The 23668-nt window shown below is 45.9% G+C and overlaps 1 protein-coding gene across 1 annotated transcript in view; it reads right to left on the minus strand.

Moving 5' to 3' along the window:
• Positions 1 to 23668, minus strand: part of LOC126106441 (protein PALS1-like) — a 614066-nt gene that overhangs the window by 101834 nt on the left and 488564 nt on the right. Inside the window, exon 5 of the mRNA XM_049912721.1 lies at positions 10207 to 10411. Coding sequence (XP_049768678.1) covers positions 10207 to 10411 — 205 coding nt within the window. The remainder of the gene's footprint in view (positions 1 to 10206; positions 10412 to 23668) is intronic.

The following is a 23668-nucleotide window of genomic DNA, read 5'->3' on the forward strand; positions in this document are numbered from 1 at the left end:
TCGTATGGAACAGGCTCTAAGTGGTACCAAAGTTAGTTGTGAACAGTCCTTAGTAAATGGGACAGGATCTGAAATTGAGGATAGCAAAGCGAAAGCTGAAATGCTTAACTCCGTTTCCAAATGGTCCTTTACAAAGGAAAAGCCAGGAGTGCTTCGCCAAGTTAATCCCGTACCACCGAAAACACGAATGAAAAAGGCAATAGTGTCAGTGGTGTTGAGAAACAGTTGAAATCGTTAAAATTGTGCAGAGCTCCGGGGCCCGATGGAATCACTGTCAGATTCTATACTGAATTTGCAGTCGAGTAAGTCCCTCTTCTAACTACACTCCTGGAAATGGAAAAAAGAACACATTGACACCGGTGTGTCAGACCCACCATACTTGCTCCGGACACTGCGAGAGGGCTGTACAAGCAATGATCACACGCACGGCACAGCGGACACACCAGGAACCGCGGTGTTGGCCGTCGAATGGCGCTAGCTGCGCAGCATTTGTGCACCGCCGCCGTCAGTGTCAGCCAGTTTGCCGTGGCATACGGAGCTCCATCGCAGTCTTTAACACTGGTAGCATGCCGCGACAGCGTGGACGTGAACCGTATGTGCAGTTGACGGACTTTGAGCGAGGGCGTATAGTGGGCATGCGGGAGGCCGGGTGGACGTACCGCCGAATTGCTCAACACGTGGGGCGTGAGGTCTCCACAGTATATCGATGTTGTCGCCAGTGGTCGGCGGAAGGTGCACGTGCCCGTCGACTTGGGACCGGACCGCAGCGACGCACGGATGCACGCCAAGACCGTAGGATCCTACGCAGTGCCGTAGGGGACCGCACCGCCACTTCCCAGCAAATTAGGGACACTGTTGCTCCTGGGGTATCGGCGAGGACCATTCGCAACCGTCTCCATGAAGCTGGGCTACGGTCCCGCACACCGTTAGGCCGTCTTCCGCTCACGCCCCAACATCGTGCAGCCCGCCTCCAGTGGTGTCGCGACAGGCGTGAATGGAGGGACGAATGGAGACGTGTCGTCTTCAGCGATGAGAGTCGCTTCTGCCTTGGTGCCAATGATGGTCGTATGCGTGTTTGGCGCCGTGCAGGTGAGCGCCACAATCAGGACTGCATACGACCGAGGCACACAGAGCCAACACTCGGCATCATGGTGTGGGGAGCGATCTCCTACACTGGCCGTACACCACTGGTGATCGTCGAGGGGACACTGAATAGTGCACGGTACATCCAAACCGTCATCGAACCCATCGTTCTACCATTCCTAGAGCGGCAAGGGAACTTGCTGTTCCAACAGGACAATGCACGTCCGCATGTATCCCGTGCCACCCAACGTGCTCTAGAAGGTGTAAGTCAACTACCCTGGCCAGCAAGATCTCCGGATCTGTCCCCCATTGAGCATGTTTGGGACTGGATGAAGCGTCGTCTCACGCGGTCTGCACGTCCAGCACGAACGCTGGTCCAACTGAGGCGCCAGGTGGAAATGGCATGGCAAGCCGTTCCACAGAACTACATCCAGCATCTCTACGATCGTCTCCATGGGAGAATAGCAGCCTGCATTGCTGCGATAGGTGGATATACACTGTACTAGTGCCGACATTGTGCATGCTCTGTTGCCTGTGTCTATGTGCCTGTGGTTCTGTCAGTGTGATCATGTGATGTATCTGACCCCAGGAATGTGTCAATAAAGTTTCCCCTTCCTGGGACAATGAATTCACGGTGTTCTTATTTCAATTTCCAGGAATGTATGTTCGCACGGCAGGAATCACCAGATTTTGAACGCAGTATTGTTGTTAGAGATATTTCGAAAACCGTTAGGGAATTCGATATACTGAGAGCCACAGTCTCGAAACCGTGCCGATGACATCAAGTTTCAGGCATTACCTCTGACCCCGGACAACGCAGTGGCAGACGGCCACCACTTGATGACAGAGGACAGCGGCGTCTGCGTAGAGTTGTCAGTGCTAACGCAAAAGGAACACTGCAGAGATCAATGTGGGACCTACGAGTCCTGTACAAGTTTACCTTTTTGAACATTTAAAACGCAAGTTGTCAGTCATTGCGCCAATTTGAAGTATTATCAAGGTTCGATTGAATATTAGTACAGCCTCGTTTGCACTGTGCTTCGTTGTAGATAACTTCATCAGTTGCCATATGTCTGAGGTTAGTATCAAGATTGCCCCTAAGGTCATTAATATACAATACGAACAGCAAGAGGCCCAACACACTTCCTTGGAGCACACGTGAAGTTACTTTGATGACTCTGCTCCGTTCTCCCTACCAAAAAGTCTTCAATCCAGGCACAAATTTCTCTTGTTACCCCTTATCAGCGTACTTTTGATATAGAGCGTAGGTGCTGTACTGAGTCGTTTCCGGAAATCGAGGAATACTGCATCTATCTGGCTGCATTGGTCCAAACCTTTCAGTGTGTCATGTGAGGGAAGTGCGACTTTTGTTTCACATGATCGATGTTTACGGAATCCATGCTGCGTGGCATGGAGAAGGTCGTTGTGTTCGAGGTACCTAATTGTTTCAGCTCATAAAATAAGTTTCTACAATAAATCGATGTCAGGGATAATAGACACTAGTTTTGTAGCTTACTTCTACTACCCTTCTTGTAGAAGGGTTGTGAGCTGTGCCTTTTTCCAAAAATTGGGCACAGTTTTTTTGTTCAAGAGATGTATAGTAGATTATACACTCCTGGAAATTGAAATAAGAACACCGTGAATTCATTGTCCCAGGAAGGAGAAACTTTATTGACACATTCCTGGGGTCAGATACATCACATGATCACACTGATAGAACCACAGGCACATAGACACAGGCAACAGAGCATGCACAATGTCGGCACTAGTACAGTGTATATCCACCTTTCGCAGCAATGCAGGCTGCTATTCTCCCATGGAGACGATCGTAGAGATGCTGGATGTAGTCCTGTGGAACGGCTTGCCATGCCATTTCCACCTGGCGCCTCAGTTGGACCAGCGTTCGTGCTGGACGTGCAGACCGCGTGAGACGACGCTTCATCCAGTCCCAAACATGCTCAATGGGGGACAGATCCGGAGATCTTGCTGGCCAGGGTAGTTGACTTACACCTTCTAGAGCACGTTGGGTGGCACGGGATACATGCGGACGTGCATTGTCCTGTTGGAACAGCAAGTTCCCTTGCCGCTCTAGGAATGGTAGAACGATGGGTTCGATGACGGTTTGGATGTACCGTGCACTATTCAGTGTCCCCTCGACGATCACCAGTGGTGTACGGCCAGTGTAGGAGATCGCTCCCCACACCATGATGCCTGGTGTTGGTCCTGTGTGCCTCGGTCGTATGCAGTCCTGATTGTGGCGCTCACCTGCACGGCGCCAAACACGCATACGACCATCATTGGCACCAAGGCAGAAGCGACTCTCATCGCTGAAGACGACACGTCTCCATTCGTCCCTCCATTCACGCCTGTCGCGACATCACTGGAGGCGGGCTGCACGATGTTGGGGCGTGAGCGGAAGACGGCCTAACGGTGTGCGGGACCGTAGCTCAGCTTCATGGAGACGGTTGCGAATGGTCCTCGCCGATACCCCAGGAGCAACAGTGTCCCTAATTTGCTGGGAAGTGGCGGTGCGGTCCCCTACGGCACTGCGTAGGATCCTACGGTCTTGGCGTGCATCCGTGCGTCGCTGCGGTCCGGTCCCAGGTCGACGGGCACGTGCACCTTCCGCCGACCACTGGCGACAACATCGATGTACTGTGGAGACCTCACGCCCCACGTGTTGAGCAATTCGGCGGTACGTCCACCCGGCCTCCCGCATGCCCACTATACGCCCTCGCTCAAAGTCCGTCAACTGCACATACGGTTCACGTCCACGCTGTCGCGGCATGCTACCAGTGTTAAAGACTGCGATGGAGCTCCGTATGCCACGGTAAACTGGCCGACACTGACGGCGGCGGTGCACAAATGCTGCGCAGCTAGCGCCATTCGACGGCCAACACCGCGGTTCCTGGTGTGTCCGCTGTGCCGTGCGTGTGATCATTGCTTGTACAGCCCTCTCGCAGTGTCCGCAGCAAGTATGGTGGGTCTGACACACCGGTGTCAATGTGTTCTTTTTTCCATTTCCAGGAGTGTATAATCAAGTCCAAAACTTTTCCACATGAACAACCTGAGAACAAATGAGAGCTCTGCCAAATGCAGTTCTACACAGACGCACTGGTATAGGCATGCGTATTCAAACACCGAGACATTTAAATAGGCAGAATACGGCGCTGCGATCGGTAACGCCTATACGAGACAACAATTGTCTGGCGCAGTTGTTAGATCGGTTACTGCTGCTACAACGGCGGTTGTCAAGATTTAAGTGAGTTTGAACGTGGTGTTACAGTCGGCGCACGAGCGGTGGGACACAGCATCTCCGAGACAGCGATGAAGTGGGGATTTTCCTGCAGAAACATTTCAAGAGTGTACCGTGAATATCAGGAACCTGGTAAAACGCTTCGACCATAGATACTAGTAGACTGGCCTTGATGTGCAGAAGCCATAGGGCTGGTGTGGCTCCAACATAAACCACGTGACTGTTGGCAAAACGTGGCGGGATTTCAAATCAGCGGTCTGCCATCCTATGTTTGTATCGTATTTTACCCACATTTCTCAGTTGACTGCCAAACGCTTCCAACAAAAATTACTTTTTTATTTGCGAAAAATTATGTCAGAACTACATTTGACCTGGGTTTGTTCACAGTACCATTTATAAAATCTAACAAATACATCGAACGCCCTCTCGTGGCCAGGGGGACGAAATTACTATAAACTATCAATTAAAGTAAAATGTCGTTAAAATTCTTTTAAACAGTAAGAGTGGGCTCGTGTCAAAACTTCTAACATTGGATTCGCCGCGTTTTGAGCTCTAGTCACTTATAAAAGAAAATGGGATATGGGAATTACGTCAACTATAGGTGCCAAAACTGTCGACTTTAGGAGCAGGTCCATTTTAGAGTATCAATTTTAGATGCACTCTAAAGGTTCAGTTCCTATTATTTTTACAAAAGTTTAAACTATCAGTTTTAAAAAAAATGATATTTTAGATGAAAGGTGAGACTTTGAACTTTCAGAAAATAATTTTGGAGCCTACATTTATTTAATAGTATCAGAAGGTAGAAAAAAAATTCTCTTCATGTGTCGACTATAGGTGCTCTTACCTTATTATAATCTCACTTGTATATACAAAAAGGCGCGTATGTGCAGATGGCTTAAAGTTTTTCCATTTCAGGACCTGTATCCAAAGCTGCCTTCGGTTTTCATCCTTAGGGAACCTATGAGTAGGAACGAGAAACACTTATATTTACTTCTGTAACCGAATTATCACAGATACTTTCGAAAATGCAATATGAGTCTGACTTTACAGGCACCACTTTCAACACTTTAATTTACGTGATACTCTATTTCAAGTGTAAAAAACATAAAAGTCACTTCAGCAGATTTCCATAAACGCATCTGCACCATCATAGGAACACTTACACGTGAAATGTAATGCCATTTCCCCCGACAAAACGCTGAGTACAGCCGTAAGCGCAACACGAAACAACCATGTTTTGCCAACATTCACGTGACTTTAGCCCTGAGATGTTGGAGCCACGAAAATGACGTCAGGGCCAGTCTATTATATTTATGGTCGAAGGTAAAACGTCAAATTTCTGACATCGCTGCAGCCGGAAAAAGATCCTTCAAAAACGGGACCAACGACGACTGAGGAGAAACGTTCAACGTGACAGAAGTGAGACCCTTCCGCACATTGCCGCAGATTTCAATGCTGGCCCATCAACAAGTGTCAGCGTGCGAACCATTCAACTGAATGTCATCGACATAGGCTTTCGGAGCCGAATCCCCATCCGTCTATCCTCGATGACTGCACGACACAAAGCTTCACGAGTCGCTTGCGCCCTTCAACAGCGACATTGAGTTGTTGACGACTGGAAACACGTCGCTTGGTCGGACGAGTCTCGTTTCAAATTGTATCGAGCGGATGGATGTGTAAGGGCGCGCCGTGCGTGGCTCGTGTTCGGGCCGTACCTCATTTGACATCCTGTTTTTACTGTACTACCACCTCGTTATGTTAATTTCTATTACTGGTGTCACTGAGTTAATGACGATCTTAAGGACAACACATTACGCAAACCCTGAGCGGATTAAATCGCCCACACAACACATATACGAAAACAAGTTTATAGTCCTGAGATGCAGAGATACCATACATATTATTCTAGATAGTACATAGTAACATAGAAGAGGAACTCTGATGGACTTGGTAGTCCGGAGTGATATGTTACAATACAGCATCACCGGTTTATTGCGGGCCTTGCCTGCCCGTGAGCGGCAGCAGCGGCGCTTATCGATATAGGCTCTGGAGTATTATCTTTGCTGACTGCTATTGCTTCCCGGTTCTCGTGTGTTCGGATCTGCCAGTGAGTTGGGATGCGCTACCAGTGCAGTTCGGACATGGCAGTGTTTGACTTAGCATGCGGCACACGTTCAGTCGGGGCGCGGCTGCAGTGGACAGCCACGACTCGCCCGACGGTGGCCGATACATATCACTTCAGTGCGGACTACCTTGGTTGGTCGTCGGTCGGTCATCTTGTCGGACGACGTGTATGTTGGCCGGCGATCACTTATGGCAGGGGCGGGCAGGAATCCTGCACATGTGCGGTGCACTTGCACGCGTGCAGTTAACAGGTGTTCTGCGTGCACACAGGGGCAAGCTGGCCACCCGCTTATCTCCCATCCCCACCATACCTTCTGTCCGCTCCTTCCTCTGTAATGCGTTTTGTTTCCTAGCTTGCTTTATTGAGTGAATGAATAAGATAAGTAGGAGTGCTTGAAAGAAATCATGGTTTGAAAGAGTACCTATTACCTACGATACGTTTTATTTAATTATCACAGGTGGAGTTTACAATACGTTTAACATCTGGAACAAAATTTCTACATACAGACAAACACAAACAGTTACGTAAATTTTCATCACTGATGTTTGCTCTTAACCGAGACTTATTAATTCAGCAAATGGTTCTCCAGCTCTCGCTATATTAAGCGCAGTCTTATAACTTGCACATACCGCTGGGCTATTATTGTTGTCGTCCTGAAAACTTGAAAACAGTGCTCCATAAAACGTTAAATCAGTTAGATGAGAGACATGACGAGAGAAAGTCGCAGATCTCTCGTGACAACAGCAACTACGACAAATTAAAATGGCTCTGAGCACTATGGGACTTAACTGCTGTGGTCATCAGTCCCCTAGAACTTAGAACTACTTAAACCTAACTAACCTAAGGACATCACACACATCCATGCCCGAGGCAGGATTCGAACCTGCGACCGTAGCGGTCGCGCCGTTCCTGACTGTAGTGCCTAGAACCGTTCGGCCACTCCGGCCGGCCAACTACGACAGATTCGTCTGGTATCGTCAGATCGCTCTTCTTAAGCTCAGTCAATTCCCCATCCGCTCAGAATCCGACAATAAATTGTACTCGTCCTTGTGAAATTTATTATAATGGCCTTCAATACTAAACTTCCGTTGACCAGCGAGAATACTGCCACATATTAAACATTTCGAATTTTCACGTTTTTGACAAAGAAAAAATGATTCTCCCATTACTTTTTAAAAGACAGCAAATCTCCACTTTTCCGTTTCTTGAAATACAACGTTCACTACATAGTGCTCGCTTTGCATCAACGTCCGCAGCTTAGCCTGGCACTACACTGCCGCAACCTGCCGGCTGTCTCCACAGCCCCGGTCGACGCCTGCACGCGAGCAGCACACGTGCAGCGCTGTGCGCTCATGAGCCGCGTGCAACGTTTGCCCGCCCCTGACTTATGGGTTGCCTGCGTGTGCCGACTCGTGATTCGTCCTTGTTACTGCACAGTCGCTGCCCTTTGTATTGTCTAGTTCTTCGTGCAAGTGTTCGTGAAACTGTGTTTAGCTTGTGATGTCGATTGTTCTGTTATTTTAGCGCTGTCTCCGTGCTGACGTGCGGCAGTCGGTCGGTTGGCGTGGAGCAGCGAGGAAATCTCTGCGGGGCGTAGTCTGACCAGGCCTGCTGGCGCTCTGTGCGCAGTGTCTGAGTGTGCGGGGCTGTTGCCATTGCGACGAGGTCCGTGGCTCACCGACCCTGGTCACGAAAGTTGAGTCTGGATTTAATTTACCAGCAAGTCAAGGCTGTTCACATTGTGCCGTTTGGTTCTCGTTGTTGGCTGTTGGGACATTCCTGCGAGCAACAACGTGTCTGTTCGAGTTGGCGAAGGTTTAGCCTCTGTCCGGTGGAGTCTATCCGTATTTGGTTATTTGCTGTTGAAGTGCACCAGCGGAATTTTCTGCGTTGTGGCCGTTAACGCCCTTCCTCACCGTGTTGTCGCTGTCCAGCACAGTGTGTAGTCTGACAGCTGCTCGGTTATGGGCGTCCGTGCCTTTTACGTTTGCATTGAACTCCCGGTTGGTAGAGTGGAGCGCAAATTACCTTGTCGGTGGGTCTGTCGACTGTCTGGTTGGGTTGGGTTGTCGTCGGATCGAGAATGGTTGGGCCGACTGCCTGTGTGACCTAAGTGAATGTTAGTATTTGAAGTGCTGGCCGACCCCCGAAACTTCTGACCACTGTTAGCTGCATTGCCGTTTCTTATTTTCCGTTGTGTGTATTTGTATGGCTCATAACCGATGGTTTTGAATTAAAGTTGAATTGTTTTTAGTAGTGGTTTACGTCGTGGGCCTTCAGCCACTTTAAAATTAAAGTTCCTTGCTTGTCAAGTGTCAGATCGTTTGGGGCCTTCAGCCTAATTCAAGATAAGGCCTTCTGCCTTGTGTTTTTTATTTAATTTTACCTTGAGTCTTAAATCATGAGCCTTCAGCCGTCTCTAAATAAAGGTTGTTGCTTTTCAACTGTTAGATTTTTGGGCCTTCAGCGAAATTATAGAACTTACTTAAAGTGAGGCCTTCTGTCTTCTAAATATTCTCTTTGGCGTCTGAATTTTGAGTTAATGGCTTTTAGCCTTTTTTAAAAATTAAAGTGGTTGTGCCCTTAAGGCATAAGATAATGTGCCGTATTCAGCCGATAACTAAGTTCAAGAATTTGTACTGTAATGTTTGGTTCAAATGGGTCAAATGGCTCTGAGCACTATGGGACTTAACTTCTAAGGTCAACAGTCCCCTAGAACTTAGAACTAATTAAACCTAACTAACCTAAGGACATCACACACATCCATGTCCGAGGCAGGATTCGAACCTGCGACCGTAGCGGTCACGCGGTTCATGACTGTAGCGCCTTTAACCGCTTGGCCACACCGGCCGGCCTGTAATGTTTGGTCAGATAAATAAAGTTATGTGTGTTCGAGTGTAACTTACAGCCGCTCATTTTGGCCCCTTACCACAATTCCAACTACCTGTCCTGTCCTGCGGGTTCAGCAGGGCGTATCAAGGGGTGTGAAGAAAACTCATGAATCCATGGACCCTGTTCAAGCTGGTGGAGGCTCTATTATGGTGTGGGGCGTGTGCAGGTGGAGTTATATGGGACCCTTAATACGTCCAGATACGACTCTGATAGGTGACACGTACGCAAGCATCCTGTCTGACCACCTGCATCTATTCATGTCCACTGTGCATTCCGACTGACTTGGGCAATTCCAGCAGGACAATGCAACCACCCACACGTCCAGAATTGCTACAGAGTGGCTCCAGGAATACTCTTCTGCTTTTTACCACTTCCGATGGCCACCAAACTGCTCAGACATGAACATTACTGAGCATATCTGGGATGCCTTGCAACGTGCTGTTCACGTCTCCACGTCTCTTACGGATTTATGGACACCCTTGCAAGATTCACGGTGTCAGTTCCCTCCAGCACTACTTCATTAGTCTAGTGCACGCAACATCGTGTTGCGGCACTTCTGCGTGCTCGCGCGGGCCCTGCACGATGTTACGCAGGTGTACTTTCTTTGGCTCTTCAGTGTTTGTCTGAAACTTGGACACACATTTTGCCTTGCGGCTGCTATGCGCCTGAAATCAGGCAAACAGCAATTCAGGGGTATCGAAGGGTATGCTTAATGCATCTCCCCATGTTGCACACTTCGAAGTTGGAGTCGTATGCGACGACGGAGCTTTCACCTAAGTCGTGCAACAAAAAAATGTTTCTCGGCTAGTCTGTAATAAATGAAAGTAGTGGTGTCGGGCAAGTTACTCACCGATGACCCTGTGCACGGCGGCCAGCTGCTGCTGCTGCTGCTGGCCCGTGACGGCGCCCAGGTCGTCCTCGTCGGCCGACGAGTAGGCGTCGTTGACGAGCCCGTGCGGCCGCGACTCGAGCGCCTGCAGCTTCCGCGACCCGCGCAGCGACCGGTTCAGCGCCTCCTGCTGCTCCTCCGCCTCCTTGCGCTTCCGCAGCTGCTCCTGATGACGGGACACAGAGGTCGAAACGTCAGGCTCGCCAAACACACTGCGCGGTTTGAGGTATTCGAGAAAAGCTATGTAAGCTGCATTTGGAATTACTGAGGAATGGGATACAACCTGTCAGCTTTGACCTAAGGCTCCTGTACTTTGACCAATGACGTCAGAAGTTTTTTTTTGTTATGGTTTTAGGGCGCAAAACTGCTACGGTCATTAGCGTCCGGTCTGTGACTTAGGAAAAAGTAAAAAAAAAAAACCAAACTGGAAACCAGCAGCAATGGGAGCAAAACTTAAAAAAGTGGGGAAACCAAAAACAGAAGGAAAGCTTAAAAAACCACTATAGAAGGGGGTTTGTTTGTCCCCAAAAAGAGCTTCAAATGACTGACGTTATCTCACTGGCACTAATGAACTCTATAACGCGATCGGCTGAGCGCGTGCCATCTGCTAAAATGGAAGATATATCAGGCGACAGCTGCAGACGAGCGCGTAATGGAGTAAAATAGGAGCACTCGAGTAAAAGGTGTCTCACGGTCCACAGTTGAGAGCAGTGGGGACAGAGTGGGGGAGGATCGCCGCTTAAAAGATGTCGCTGGCTAAAAATACAGTGCCCTATCCGGAGTCTAGTTAAAAATGCCTCCTCCCGACGACGAGTTCGGGAGAAAGAGGTCCAAGCACAGGGAGAGCTTTCACGTCCCGCAATTTATTATTGGGAAGTGTCGACCAATGTGCGTGCCATAAAAGAGCAACACGACGACATAAAACACTCCGTAGATCGGCGAAGGGAATCGAGCGAATAGCTGGCCGAAGAAGAGAGACTGCAGCCTTGGCCGCCTCATTTCCACAGATACCAACGTGTCCTGGGATCCAGAGGAACGCCACAGACACGCCCCCCAAGTGGAGCAAGCGTAGGCAGTCCCGAATCCGGTGGACCAGAGTGTGGACAGGGTGGAGAGCTTGGAGACTGAGGAGAGAGCTGAGAGAATCTGAGCAGATAACATACTGTATCCGCCGATGGCGACGGATGTATTGGACAGCCTGGAGAACAGCGTAAAGCTCCGCAGTATAAACCGAACACTGGTCGGGAAGCCGAAATCGATTTGGGGTGTCGCCAACAATATAGGCACTCCCAACACCAAACGATGTTTTTGAGACGTCAGAAGTTATCAGAGATGATGTATTGCACAGATTTAACAGCAAAGACGAGAAACAAAGGAAAGTAGGACAGAGAAACCAGATGGTAGACACATAGCATGTACATTCATATTCCAAACGTAATGTTATAGTATCCTACTCTTCAGTTTACCTCATTCATATATTTCTATGAATATGGAAGCAGGGTTGGTCAAGTGCAGTACGAATACAAATTTTACAGCTTTCGCTTTTTCTCACCTTCGCCAGCACTAGTATTACTACCTACACAGGTCACCTGAACAGGATACTAGTTCTACGAAGGACGAAAAAAGCGACTTACGCAACATTGGCATCCTGTAACACAATTGAGCTACGAAGGTAGTATCCAGTTCTTCATTTGACCTCTATAGGTCGAGTGCATTGCAGCATACAAATCTTACGTATGGCGCTATTTTTCGTCTTCGCTAAAACTCTGGGCAAATAGGAGGTATTTGCATGAAAAGCTTGTGGTAAAAAAAGAAAAAAAAAACGTTGCTTCCACCATTACTTGTCTAATTGGGATTTATGGACCATGCTTTAAATACCTTTCTGCGAAATTTCTCTTCGTCGGTCAAAATAAATTGAAGTCTGAAGTTTTTGTTGGTCGTCAAAGTCACAAATTGATGAAAAGGCACAAATATGAGAATTCCGTGTATTTTAGAGGGAAAGACACGTTGACTGGTACCCTCTGCCACACACAGTCAGGTGGCTTGCGGAGTATGGATGTAGATGTGGACTGCCTTCGGGTCTGTTCCTGACGATTTTTTAGGGAGTAAAAAACATCGAAATTAGAAGAAGATTGTCAAAATCGTGTTGGAAAAATTTCAAGAATTCTGGTTGTAGCATGAGTGTACAAGTCGATTTCCTACACTCGCATATTGACTGCTTCCATGAAAATCTGGGGCACAAACTAAGAGAACACTTCCAGAACGATATTAAGGAGAGGTACCAGTGAAGATGTAACGAAAATATGATGGTCGACTATTGTTAGATGTCGAAGAGGAGGAATAAAGATGAGGTTCAGCGAGGAATCAAAGAGGAGAGTTTGAATATTAATGCAATGGAGTACTCATAATGTTAAGTCGCCTGCTTGTAGAATTTTTATTATATATCTAAGAAAATAAAACAATTACAAAAATACAGGCATTGATTGCACTTTTAATATTTATGTAGCGATTACTTAAATTTTTAATACATAATAGGTTATTTTGTTAAGTATTCTTACGTAATAGAAGAAAATGAAAGTATTTTTCAGAATCTTCATTACAAACTGATTCTAGAACATCTGTTTTCGAGAAATTATCCAAAACAATGTTTTTAAATGTAGGCTTGAGTCATCACTGTAAATCAGTGAATACACCAACCGTCTTCAGAAGAGAAACCAAGATTATGGTTTAACATACAGTCATCTGATCTACAAATCAAGACAGAGGTGATACGTTAGTACTGACGTGGAGTGATTTCCACAATGATTTATTTGTAACTAGGCCTACTTTAAGAGTTTCAGTCGGTTCATTTCTTTTACTGTCATCAGAATATCGACGTCAGGAAAATAAAACCTTAGCAAGTCCGTCTCGCATGAGACTACCCCACACTGTGCACAACCCACAATATATATGAATCATCGCTTGTTAAAAGAGCTTAAGTGTATTGACTCTACTTTTGAGAAAACAGAAAAAAACTGTTTCCCGCGGCCTGGTTCAACTGCGTGACTTCAACTACTAAACTGCTACTACTGTTATTCATGGACTTGTTTGTCACACCACTTTCCATTTCAGACGCAATTTAGACGTATTTTAAGGCCTTTATAGTGCATGGACGTAAGTCCATTTAACAGTTCATTTGTAAAAATATTCCAGACATAATATTTCATATTGTTCTTGATATTGTTACTTGAAATAAAATCATATTTTTGTAAAAACTCAACAATGGCTTAATAAATTTTCTTGAATGACTGCGAAATTTATGTATACCAACTTATCTCATTTTTGCAGGTATCTAACCAATATTCCAGAAGTAAAATTATTTAGTACTTTTAGAACATCGAAGTACATAACAAACAAAACGTTAACCGTGGTTTTTGAGCCTGGCACAAAGTCAATAATTTTACAAATACTGATTTAACATTGAACTTCCTACTTCACTATCATCATCTGCTCCGGCCACGTCATTCCAATTAACAGCAGCTTCGTAGAAAATCTTTTCTTCTCCTCCATGGGAAGCATATGAGAGTACTTGCTGAATGTCCGTGACATTTTTGTTTTGACGGAGGTATTGCTGTCTGAATAAGCTAAGGTGTTTGCATATCATTGGGCCGTAAAAGCTTAAATATATGACACACGATGGCTACGTTACGTGAAGTCGCTACACATCCTTAACTTGTTCAGATCGGGGCACAAAACATTTCATTGTTTCCACTGGTGGTATTGTTTTCTTATACCATTATGCCACGAGGCACTAACTTTCAATATATCATGTAATTCGACCATTTTCAGAGTTTCTTCCGACTGTTTATGTATTGTTGTCGTTTTACACGAGCTTGTTTTATTATATTTCTTGAAAATAAGATTCATTATTTACAATATTCCTCGTTTTAACTTGTTTTACTCTTTCATTTACAACTTAACTTTAGTCAACCATCTTAAAATTCTAAAATAATCATGAATACAGGAAAACCAAAAAGTCACGGCTTCCTCTTTATTATCTTTGTGGTCAGAAACTAAACTGTTATTTCCATGTGTAGTCGCCTTCACGCTGTTCATACACAGAGTTTGGTCAATGACTGCTAGGAGTAAAGTTCTTTTAACACTAACGTACGTATTTGTGTTTCAAGATCCCGACGACATCTTGTTGTTGTTGTTGTTGTTGTTGTTGTGGTCTTCAGCTCAGAGACTGGTTTGATGCTGCTCTCCATGCTACTCTATCCTGTGCAAGCTTCTTCATCTCCCAGTACCTACTGCAGCCTACATCCTTCTGAATCTGCTTAGTGTATTCACCTTTTGGTCTCCCTCTACGATTTTTACCCCCCACGCTGTCCTCCAATACTAAATTGTCTCATAACATGTCCTACCAACTGAACCCTTCTTCTAGTCAAGTTGTGCCATAAGCTCCTCTTCTCGCCAATTCTATTCAATACCTCCTCATTAGTTATGTGATCTACCCATCTAATCTTCAGCATTCTTCTGTAGCACCACATTTCGAAAGCTTCTATTCTCCTCTTGTCTAAACTATTTATCGTCCATGTTTCACTTCCATATATGGCTACATTCCATACAAATACTGTAAGAAACGACTTCCTGACATTTAAATCTATACTCGATGTTAAGAAATTTTTCTTGTTCAGAAACGCTTTCCTTGCCATTGCCAGTCTACATTTTATATCCTCTCTACTTCGACCACCATCAGTTATTTTTCTCCCCAAATAGCAAAACTCATCTACTACATTTCCTAATCTAATTCCCTCAGCATCACCCGACTTAATTCTACTACATTCCGTTATCCTCGTTTTGCTTTTGTTGATGTTCATCTTATACCCTCCTTTCAAGACACTGTCCATTCCGTTCAACTGCTCTTCGAAGTCCCTTGCTGTCTCTGACAGAATTACAATGTCATCAGCGAACCTCAAAGTTTTTATTTCTTCTCCATGGATTTTAATACCTACTCCGAACTTTTCTTTTGTTTCCTTTATTGCTTGCTCAATATACAGATTGAATAACATCGGGGGGAGGCTACAACCCTGTCTCACTCCCTTCCCAACCACTGCTTCCCCTTCATGTCCCTCGACTCTTATAACTGCCATCTGCTTTCTGTAGAAATTGTAAATAGCCTTTCGCTCCCTGTATTTTACCCCTGCCACCTTCAGAATTCACTAAAAAATGTATAAAACTTGAGTTAAGCAATTTTAACAAGCGAGTGGGTGTGGAAATTCGGAGGGAGCGAAAATTTGCACCCTGGTTGTCAAAACTCACTTGTAAATTAAGAAATGAAATTCGGACGCTACTTCCGTCAGCCGGACGTAGTGTACCTGTCGCAAGTTCTTGAGCCTCTTCCGCGTTGGCGTGTCGGACACCATGGCGTGCTTGTTCGCTGGCTACGTATGACGTCACGCACGCTGCTCTCCCGTCCAAAGCAGCTGACAGTCCACACGCTGCACCCTCTCGCGGCCTTCAGCTTTGTCGCCGCTGCCCTGCTGTAGACACGTCCAGCCTGCTCCTCCCCCCCTGCTATGCCACCCCCACAGCTCTCGTGTTCCCCCTGCCCTATCGTTCCGTCAACTTTACTCTTAGAAACCACTTCTCTGTCCTCTCCGCCAGTTTGCTTCTTACACGGCTCGATCACCCAACTGCTACCTGCAACACTGTACACTTCCCCAGAAACCGTTTCTACGCTCCTAGCCTCGGTTCTTTTACCCAACTTTTCTCTCGAGGCTCCGTCGACAGTCGTTTCTGCTCCTCTTACTTTGCCGTCCACAGGGAAGCCATTCGGCGCATTACTGCCGCCAGCATCGACTGTTCACTTCTTTGCCGTACCCGGTGTTGCATCGAGGTCCTTCTTCAGCTGAAATCCGACAACATTCTCTAACAACCCATCGATTCTTCCTCCCTTCCTCGGCTATTATGAACGCTTTCTGCTTTTATGAGTTACGGAAATATCGCCGACGTTTCCAAGCCAGTAGATACAATTAGACCATCAACATAATAGAGCAGTACAACAGAAAATGGAGCTCTCACGAAGACGACGGCAGTGAAAGCGGGTGCAGCAAAGTACATGCAGTTGCGGAGGGAGAAATATTAACGGAGGTACCTCTAGATATACTTGGTATACAATTACCCCACAAAGAATTTTGTAACTTTGTTAAATGCCGCATTGATCTCCTCAGGCAAGAATACTAGAACGAATCGAGGCAATTAAAAGGCGGTTACCACGAGGCAGTCGAAGTCAAGATCCCACCGAAACTTTTGTTCCACAAAACCGACTATAGCTTTGCAAGGCTTTTGTATCACACGGGATACTGAAATAGCCTACTGTGAGGGCAGGAATTAAAATGTTGAGGATGTCGAGCACCTCTTCTTTGCTGGCCCCCTGCTAAGGAATTCAGTAAGAAGAGCTTGTTAAGTACCTAATAACCGAATATTCACCATTCCTCACGTCCAGGAGTGCTCTGTTACTCCGTTGGGATAAGCGATAATTATCGTCTACGAGCTAGTAATAAGGTACCTCAGCAAAAGTGATTTATACATTTAGAGCAACTCCGTAATAAATACCGACAGAAATACACGGCAGTCAATTCGAGAAAGGTGAGTGGGTTTACACTGTAAAAATGACGAAGTGTTTACGTAAGAAGAGATACGCGCCAGCTATTTGTTACTGTGAATCTTGAATTGAAGCGCTCGCCGCTATTATGTGACCTACTCAGTACCTCAAACTAATTATTGTCAGTGTGTATTTTCTGTAAATGTGTGTTCAGAATATGGCCATATGCTTAAGGGACTAAATATCAATCTGCAGCTTGTTGTCACGTCCGTTCACCTGAGTGTTGTGTTTACATAACTTTAGAGTCTTCATTTAGAGCTTTTAACATCTCGCACTGAAGTCTTCGAAAGTTTTTGTGGAGGCCATTTTAACAAGGAAAGGAAGAAAAGGTCAAAAATCAAACAAGCAGCTTTAGAATCACGCAGGGTAAGGGTGGAACGAGGGATTCGGTCAAGGAATCATCCGGGAATTCACCTCACGGAAAGACGAAGAGCCTAAATCTGCATAGCAGAACGGGGGTTGAAAATATTAATACAGTAAGTTGTGCGTCATTACTGTATATCGTAGTATCTAGTATGCACCAGCAGCATGTCACATCTGCTACTGCCGTATCGTTAGCTAAGCACTCTCAAAATTAGATATATTCGGGAAAAAAAACAGAGAAAAGCGAAATTTCTTAAACAGAGAGATAACTGACAGAATATACTTGTGCGTGCCCCTATCCACGATGTAGACAGCGGATAGTAGCAGAGAGAACCCGTGCAGAAGCCACCGATAGCAGAACTAGCTGGCAACGTGTAGCGAAAGTGTGAAACAGTTAACACGCACGAACGCGAAATCGTGCGATAGATTTGGTAGAAGCTGATCTGCTTCGGCAGTAAAACCGAAATTGTATTGTTGCAAAGACGTTGCCGGTGTCCCCGACATAACACGAAAAGAGGGTAAGCTTGAACGCGACAGTTTTTACTGCGTGTTTTTTGAGTAATGTATTTTTCACTTATTTTACGGTCTGAAGACGGGAGGTTGGCCGAGGATGGAGAAAAGAACTACGCCAGCATTGAAGCAGGCCACGGAACACGTAAGTCGCGGAGTAGCTAAATCTGGTTGGCGGAGCCGGCATGTGAACTGCGATCTCATAGAACGTGAGACTCGAACAGTTTAAATAGTCAGTCATAGATTAGGCATTCAGTCGTGGTGTTTAGGTGTATCGCTGCAGGTTCCATCGACCACGCAAAAAGACAGTTTGCCACAAATAAGTATCTTTCAAGAGGAGGGAAGTGTCTACTGCCTCAAGTCCCCACTATATCGGAGGTGACACTGCCCACACATTTCCGGATAGGCACAGGCGGTCACGGGCGTACCGCCAGCAGCCACAGTGACGCATACGTCGACACACTGCAGACAGTCAGATACTGGCGCAACAACACTCGGTCAACACGGCGGCTGCGGCACCGCACCGAAAGCGGACGCTGACGTCACTCCGACTGCACGTAATGACGTCAGACCCTCGCAGAAGACGTGGAGCATCCTCCGCGGGAGGAAGTGCTGGTGTGCAGCTGTTGGACGCTTCCCATCCCCGAGAAATTTCGGTTCGACTGTCAACGGAACCGACGCGCGCCGCGCTAACACGTAATCCCGATGGCGAACAAGTGAACAACTCCCGAAGTCGACACGCGCCGAGCTTGGCAGGCGCTGTGGAAACTCGTGCCGATCACGCCGGCCAACAACTGGTCGCTTAGCCAGTTGCCTACCGTCCGTTCTCTCTCTCTCTCTCTCTCTCTCTCTCTCTCACACACACACACACACACACACACACACACACACAGAGCATGCACCGGGTGCGCTAGAAAACAATCTCCCGGAAGTTCCGCCAGGGCGCGGTTACTCCACGCGTCACTTCCGATGCTCCATTGTGGCGCCTGCGCCGAACTTCCGGTCAGATCTACCTGCTCCCAACCCCCCACCCCGCTACTCTTCCCTCCCCTCCTTGCCCCCATTTCTCTCTCTGTCGTCGTCCATTTCTTTTTTCTTTTACCTCGCACGCAACTGGACACCATTTCAAAACTGGGATCACTACACCCTCCGATGCGCTCATGAGGGTGTGCAATGGGACATCCTCCTCTAGCATTACTTTCCCTCAACAGTAGTTATCGATACCAGTATTATTTTTCGAATTTTGGACAGGTCAATATTATCTTACTTGCTTTCCTGAAAACTTTCCTATAATTTTCAAGCTAAAATTTATGAAAAGGAATTACCTTATAAAATATGGTTCAAATGGCTCTGAGCATTATGGGACTTAACAGCTGAGGTCATCAGTCCCCTAGAACTTAGAACTGCTTAAACCTAACTAACCTAAGAAAATCACACATATCCATGCCCGAGGCAGGATTCGAACCTGCGACCGTAGCGGTCCCGCGGTTCCAGACTGAAGCGCCTCGAACCGCTCGGCCACTCCGGCAGGCTTTTATAAAATATCTAAGTTCGATGTTATAATCGATAAGTACCAGTTCTGAATTTACGATTAAACTCTTTTTTTTTTTAGAAACAATTGAAATTACGAATTATTCGCACACTTTAAATTTATATGATTAATTACGCAATTCTATACTGTTTACTATGTTTATTTCTGGATTCATTTATGAAATAATAATCGAAATTAATAATGTAACGAAAACAAGTACACATTCACTTGTTAAAGAAAATTGTCAACCCTTTGGAATATTGTTATTTCCGCAGGTGTGAGAGTTTTAAGCTTGCCTCTGACATGATCGTTGCCTGCCGGAGTGGCCGAGCGGTTCTAGGCGCTTCAGTCTGGAACCGCGGGACCGCTACGGTCGCAGGTTCGAATCCTGCCTCGGGCATGGATGTATGTGATGTCCTTACGTTAGTTAGGTAGTTCTAAGTTCTAGGGGACTGATGACCTCAGAAGTTAAGTCCCATAGTGCTCAGAGCCATTTTTTGACCTGATCGGAGGCATTTTTGTATTTTTGTGCGAACAATGCAATTTCGGCTTTGTTAACGTGAAAAATCAAAATACTGTGTGAAATACTAAAATGAGAGAAAATATATTTACGTAGAATATGCTGCAACAACAACCTTCAAATTTATTTAGTTTCAGCTTCAAGAATCAGACCCCTAGAGAAGCTGAACTGGAGCCGTCTCAACATGACAAAGCTAAGTAAACCTGAAAGCTTATTGTAATCTTTGCTCCTCTCAAATCTTCATAAAAGTCTTTGCTTATTAATTACATAGACTGGGCATTGTTTAATGTGAACAACAGGTGGAATCAGGAAGGGAGGGGGGCAGACTACAAGATGAAATCAGACTCAGCCATGTGTAGTATTTCTAGGTAAAAATAAATAAATAAATAAATAAAAATAAATAAAAACCGGCCAGGGCGTTATATTTGACCGGTCTTCTGCCTTAAAAGCCGGACTGCCTACCTCGTACTGTAAACAGAAGGAGAGTCAGTTGGATATTTTCAGTCGTTTATTAAAAATCAGTTAGACTCAGTTTCTTTCTTGAGGGATCTACATCTACATCGATACTGTGCAAATCACTTTTAAGTGCCTGGCAGAGGGTTCATCGAATCACCTTCACAATTCTTTATTAGTCCAATCTCGTATAGCGCGCGGAAAGAATGAACACCTATATTTTTCCGTACGACCTCTGATTTCCCTCATTTTATCGTGCTGATCGTTCCTCCCTATGTAGGTCGGTGTCAACAAAATAAACGACAGCGTCATCTGCAAACAACCGCAGACGGCTGCTCAGATTGTCTCCCAAATCGTTTATATAGATAAGGAACAGCAAAAGGCCTAAAACACTACCTTGGGGAACGCCTGAAATCACTTCTGTTTTACTCGATGACTTTCCGTCAGTTACTGCCAACTGTGACCTCTCTGACAGGAAATCGCAAACCCAGTCACATAACTGAGACGATATTCGGTAAGCACGCAGTTTTACTACGAGCCGCTTGTGTGATACAGTGTCAAAAGCCTTCCGGAAATCCAGGAATACGGAATCGATCTGAAATCCCTTGTCAATAGCACTCTGCACCTCATGTGAATAAAGAGCTAGTTGTGTTTCACAGGAATGCTGTTTTCTAAACCCATGTTGACTGTGTGTCAATAGACCGTTTCCTTCGAGGTAATTCATAATGTTTGAACACAATATGTATTCTAAAATGCTGCTGCATGTCGACGTTAACGATATGGACCTGTAATTTAGTGGATTACTCCTACTAGCTTTCTTGAATATTGGTGTGACCTGTGCAACTTTCCAGTCTTTGGGTGCGGATCTTTCGTCGAGCGAACGGTCGTATATGATTGTTAAGTATGGAGCTAATGCATCAGCATACTCGAAAAGGAACCTAATTGGTATACAGTCAGGACCAGAAGACTTGCTTTTATTAAGTGATTTGAGTTGCTTCACTACTCTGAGGATATTTGCTTCTACGTCACTCATGTTGGCAGCTGTTCTCTATTCGAATTCTGGAATATTTACTTCGTCTTCTTTTGTGAAGGCATTTCGGAAGGCTGTGATAAGTAACTCTGCTTTGGCAGCACTGTCTTCGATAATTTCTCCATTGTTATCGCACAGAGAAGGCATTGATTGTTTCTTGCCGCTAACATACAGGGTTATTACAAATGATTGAAGCGATTTCACAGCTCTACAATAACTTTATTATTTGAGATATTTTCACAATGATTTGCACACGCATACAAAAACTCAAAAAGTTTTTTTAGGCATTCACAAATGTTCGATATGTGCCCCTTTAGTGATTCGGCAGACATCAAGCCGATAATCGAGTTCCTCCCACACTCGGCGCAGCATGTACCCATCAATGAGTTCGAAAGCATCGTTGATGCGAGCTCGCAGTTCTGGCACGTTTCTTGGTAGAGGAGGTTTAAACACTGAATCTTTCACATAACCCCACAGAAAGAAATCGCATGGGGTTAAGTCGGGAGAGCGTGGAGGCCATGACATGAATTGCTGATCATGATCTCCACCACGACCGATCCATTGGTTTTCCAATCTCCTGTTTAAGAAATGCCGAACATCGTGATGTAGGTGCGGTGGAGCACCATCCTGTTGAAAGATGAAGTCGGCGCTGTCGGTCTCTAGTTGTGGCATGAGCCAATTTTCCAGCATGTCCAGATACACATGTCCTGTAACGTTTTATTCGCAGAAGAAAAAGGGGCCGTAAACTTTAAACCGTGAGATTGCACAAAACACGTTAACTTTTGGTGAATTGCGAATTTGCTGCACGAATGCGTGAGGATTCTCTACCGCCCAGATTCGCACATTGTGTCTGTTCACTTCACCATTAAGAAAAAATGTTGCTTCATCACTGAAAACAAGTATCGCACTGAACGCATCCTCTTCCATGAGCTGTTGCAACCGCGCCGAAAATTCAAAGCGTTTGACTTTGTCATCGGGTGTCAGGGCTTGTAGCAATTGTAAACGGTAAGGCTTCTGCTTTAGCCTTTTCCGTAAGATTTTCCAAACCGTCGGCTGTGGTGCGTTTAGCTCCCCGCTTGCTTTATTCGTCGACTTCCGCGAGCTACGCGTGAAACTTGCCCGCACGCGTTCAACCGTTTCTTCGCTCACTGCAGGCCGACCCGTTGATTTCCCCTTACAGAGGCATCCAGAAGCTTTAAACTGCGTATACCATCGCCGAATGGAGTTAGCAGTTGGTGGATGTTTGTTGAACTTCGTCCTGAAGTGTCGTTGCACTGTTATGACTGACTGATGTGAGTGCATTTCAAGCACGACATACGCTTTCTCGGCTCCTGTCGCCATTTTGTCTCACTGCGCTCTCGAGCACTCTGGCGGCAGAAACTTGAAGTGCGGCTTTAGCCGAACAAAACTTTGAGTTTTTGTACATATCTGTAGTGTGTCGTGACCATATGTCAATGAATGGAGCTACAGTGAATTTATGAAATCGCTTCAATCATTTGTAATAGCCCTGTACTTCACATACGACTAGAATCTCTCTGGATTTTCTGGCAGGTTTCGAGACAAAGTTTCGTTGTAGAAACTGTTATAGGCGTCCTGAATCTAAAAAAAACTACCAGTGAACTACCTTATAATTTACCAGTTATGATGGCAACCAAGTGTCCATTCTTCTTAATTGCTCAGTCCTTCCTAATTCTCGTTCGTACTTGCGTGTCTCAACACTACTAGGAGCGGCGGCAAGCTTGGCGGTTTCGCATCGGCAGATCGGCACATTCTGCTTGATATACGTACGGTGTCTATTCGTTCAGACACACTTCTCCGAAAGAACAGACACCATACCCACGTAATACATATGCGGTGTGTGTTCTTTCGGACACGTCCGAAAGGACACCAGTTTGATACACTAGCCCCCAGCCTCTATGAATTAAGACCCGAGTTCGAATCCCAGTCCGGCACAAACCTTCAACTTTCCCCACTGCTTTAAATCAACGCTGACGCGCAGTGTAATTCATTTGTGTCTACGCCTACCGGCATATCAATCTTTCAGTGCAGATGCAATTTCCCCGACCTCTCGCGGGAATACAGTAAGGCTGTGAGCGGAGAGAAGTAATGAACAGGGGTCACTGCTGTGCAATGTGTGGCATGTTATGGAGATTTGGGTCGGACGGGAGAACTGCACGGATAGCCGAAGCGGTTAAAGCGACCGCTCGCGGACAGCGGAAAATCCGGTTTTGAATCCCCGTTCGACACAAATTTTCACCTGTCGCCACTGAGTTATTTCAGTGCCTTTATGAAACAAAAAGTAGGAAATTTCTTTAGTCAAGTACAAACTGCATTGCCCAGCTCGCTTTGCGTGTAGCGTTATTGTGACAT

The sequence above is a fragment of the Schistocerca cancellata genome, chromosome 10, assembly GCF_023864275.1.
Source record: "Schistocerca cancellata isolate TAMUIC-IGC-003103 chromosome 10, iqSchCanc2.1, whole genome shotgun sequence".
Classification (NCBI taxonomy): Eukaryota; Metazoa; Arthropoda; class Insecta; order Orthoptera; family Acrididae; genus Schistocerca; species Schistocerca cancellata.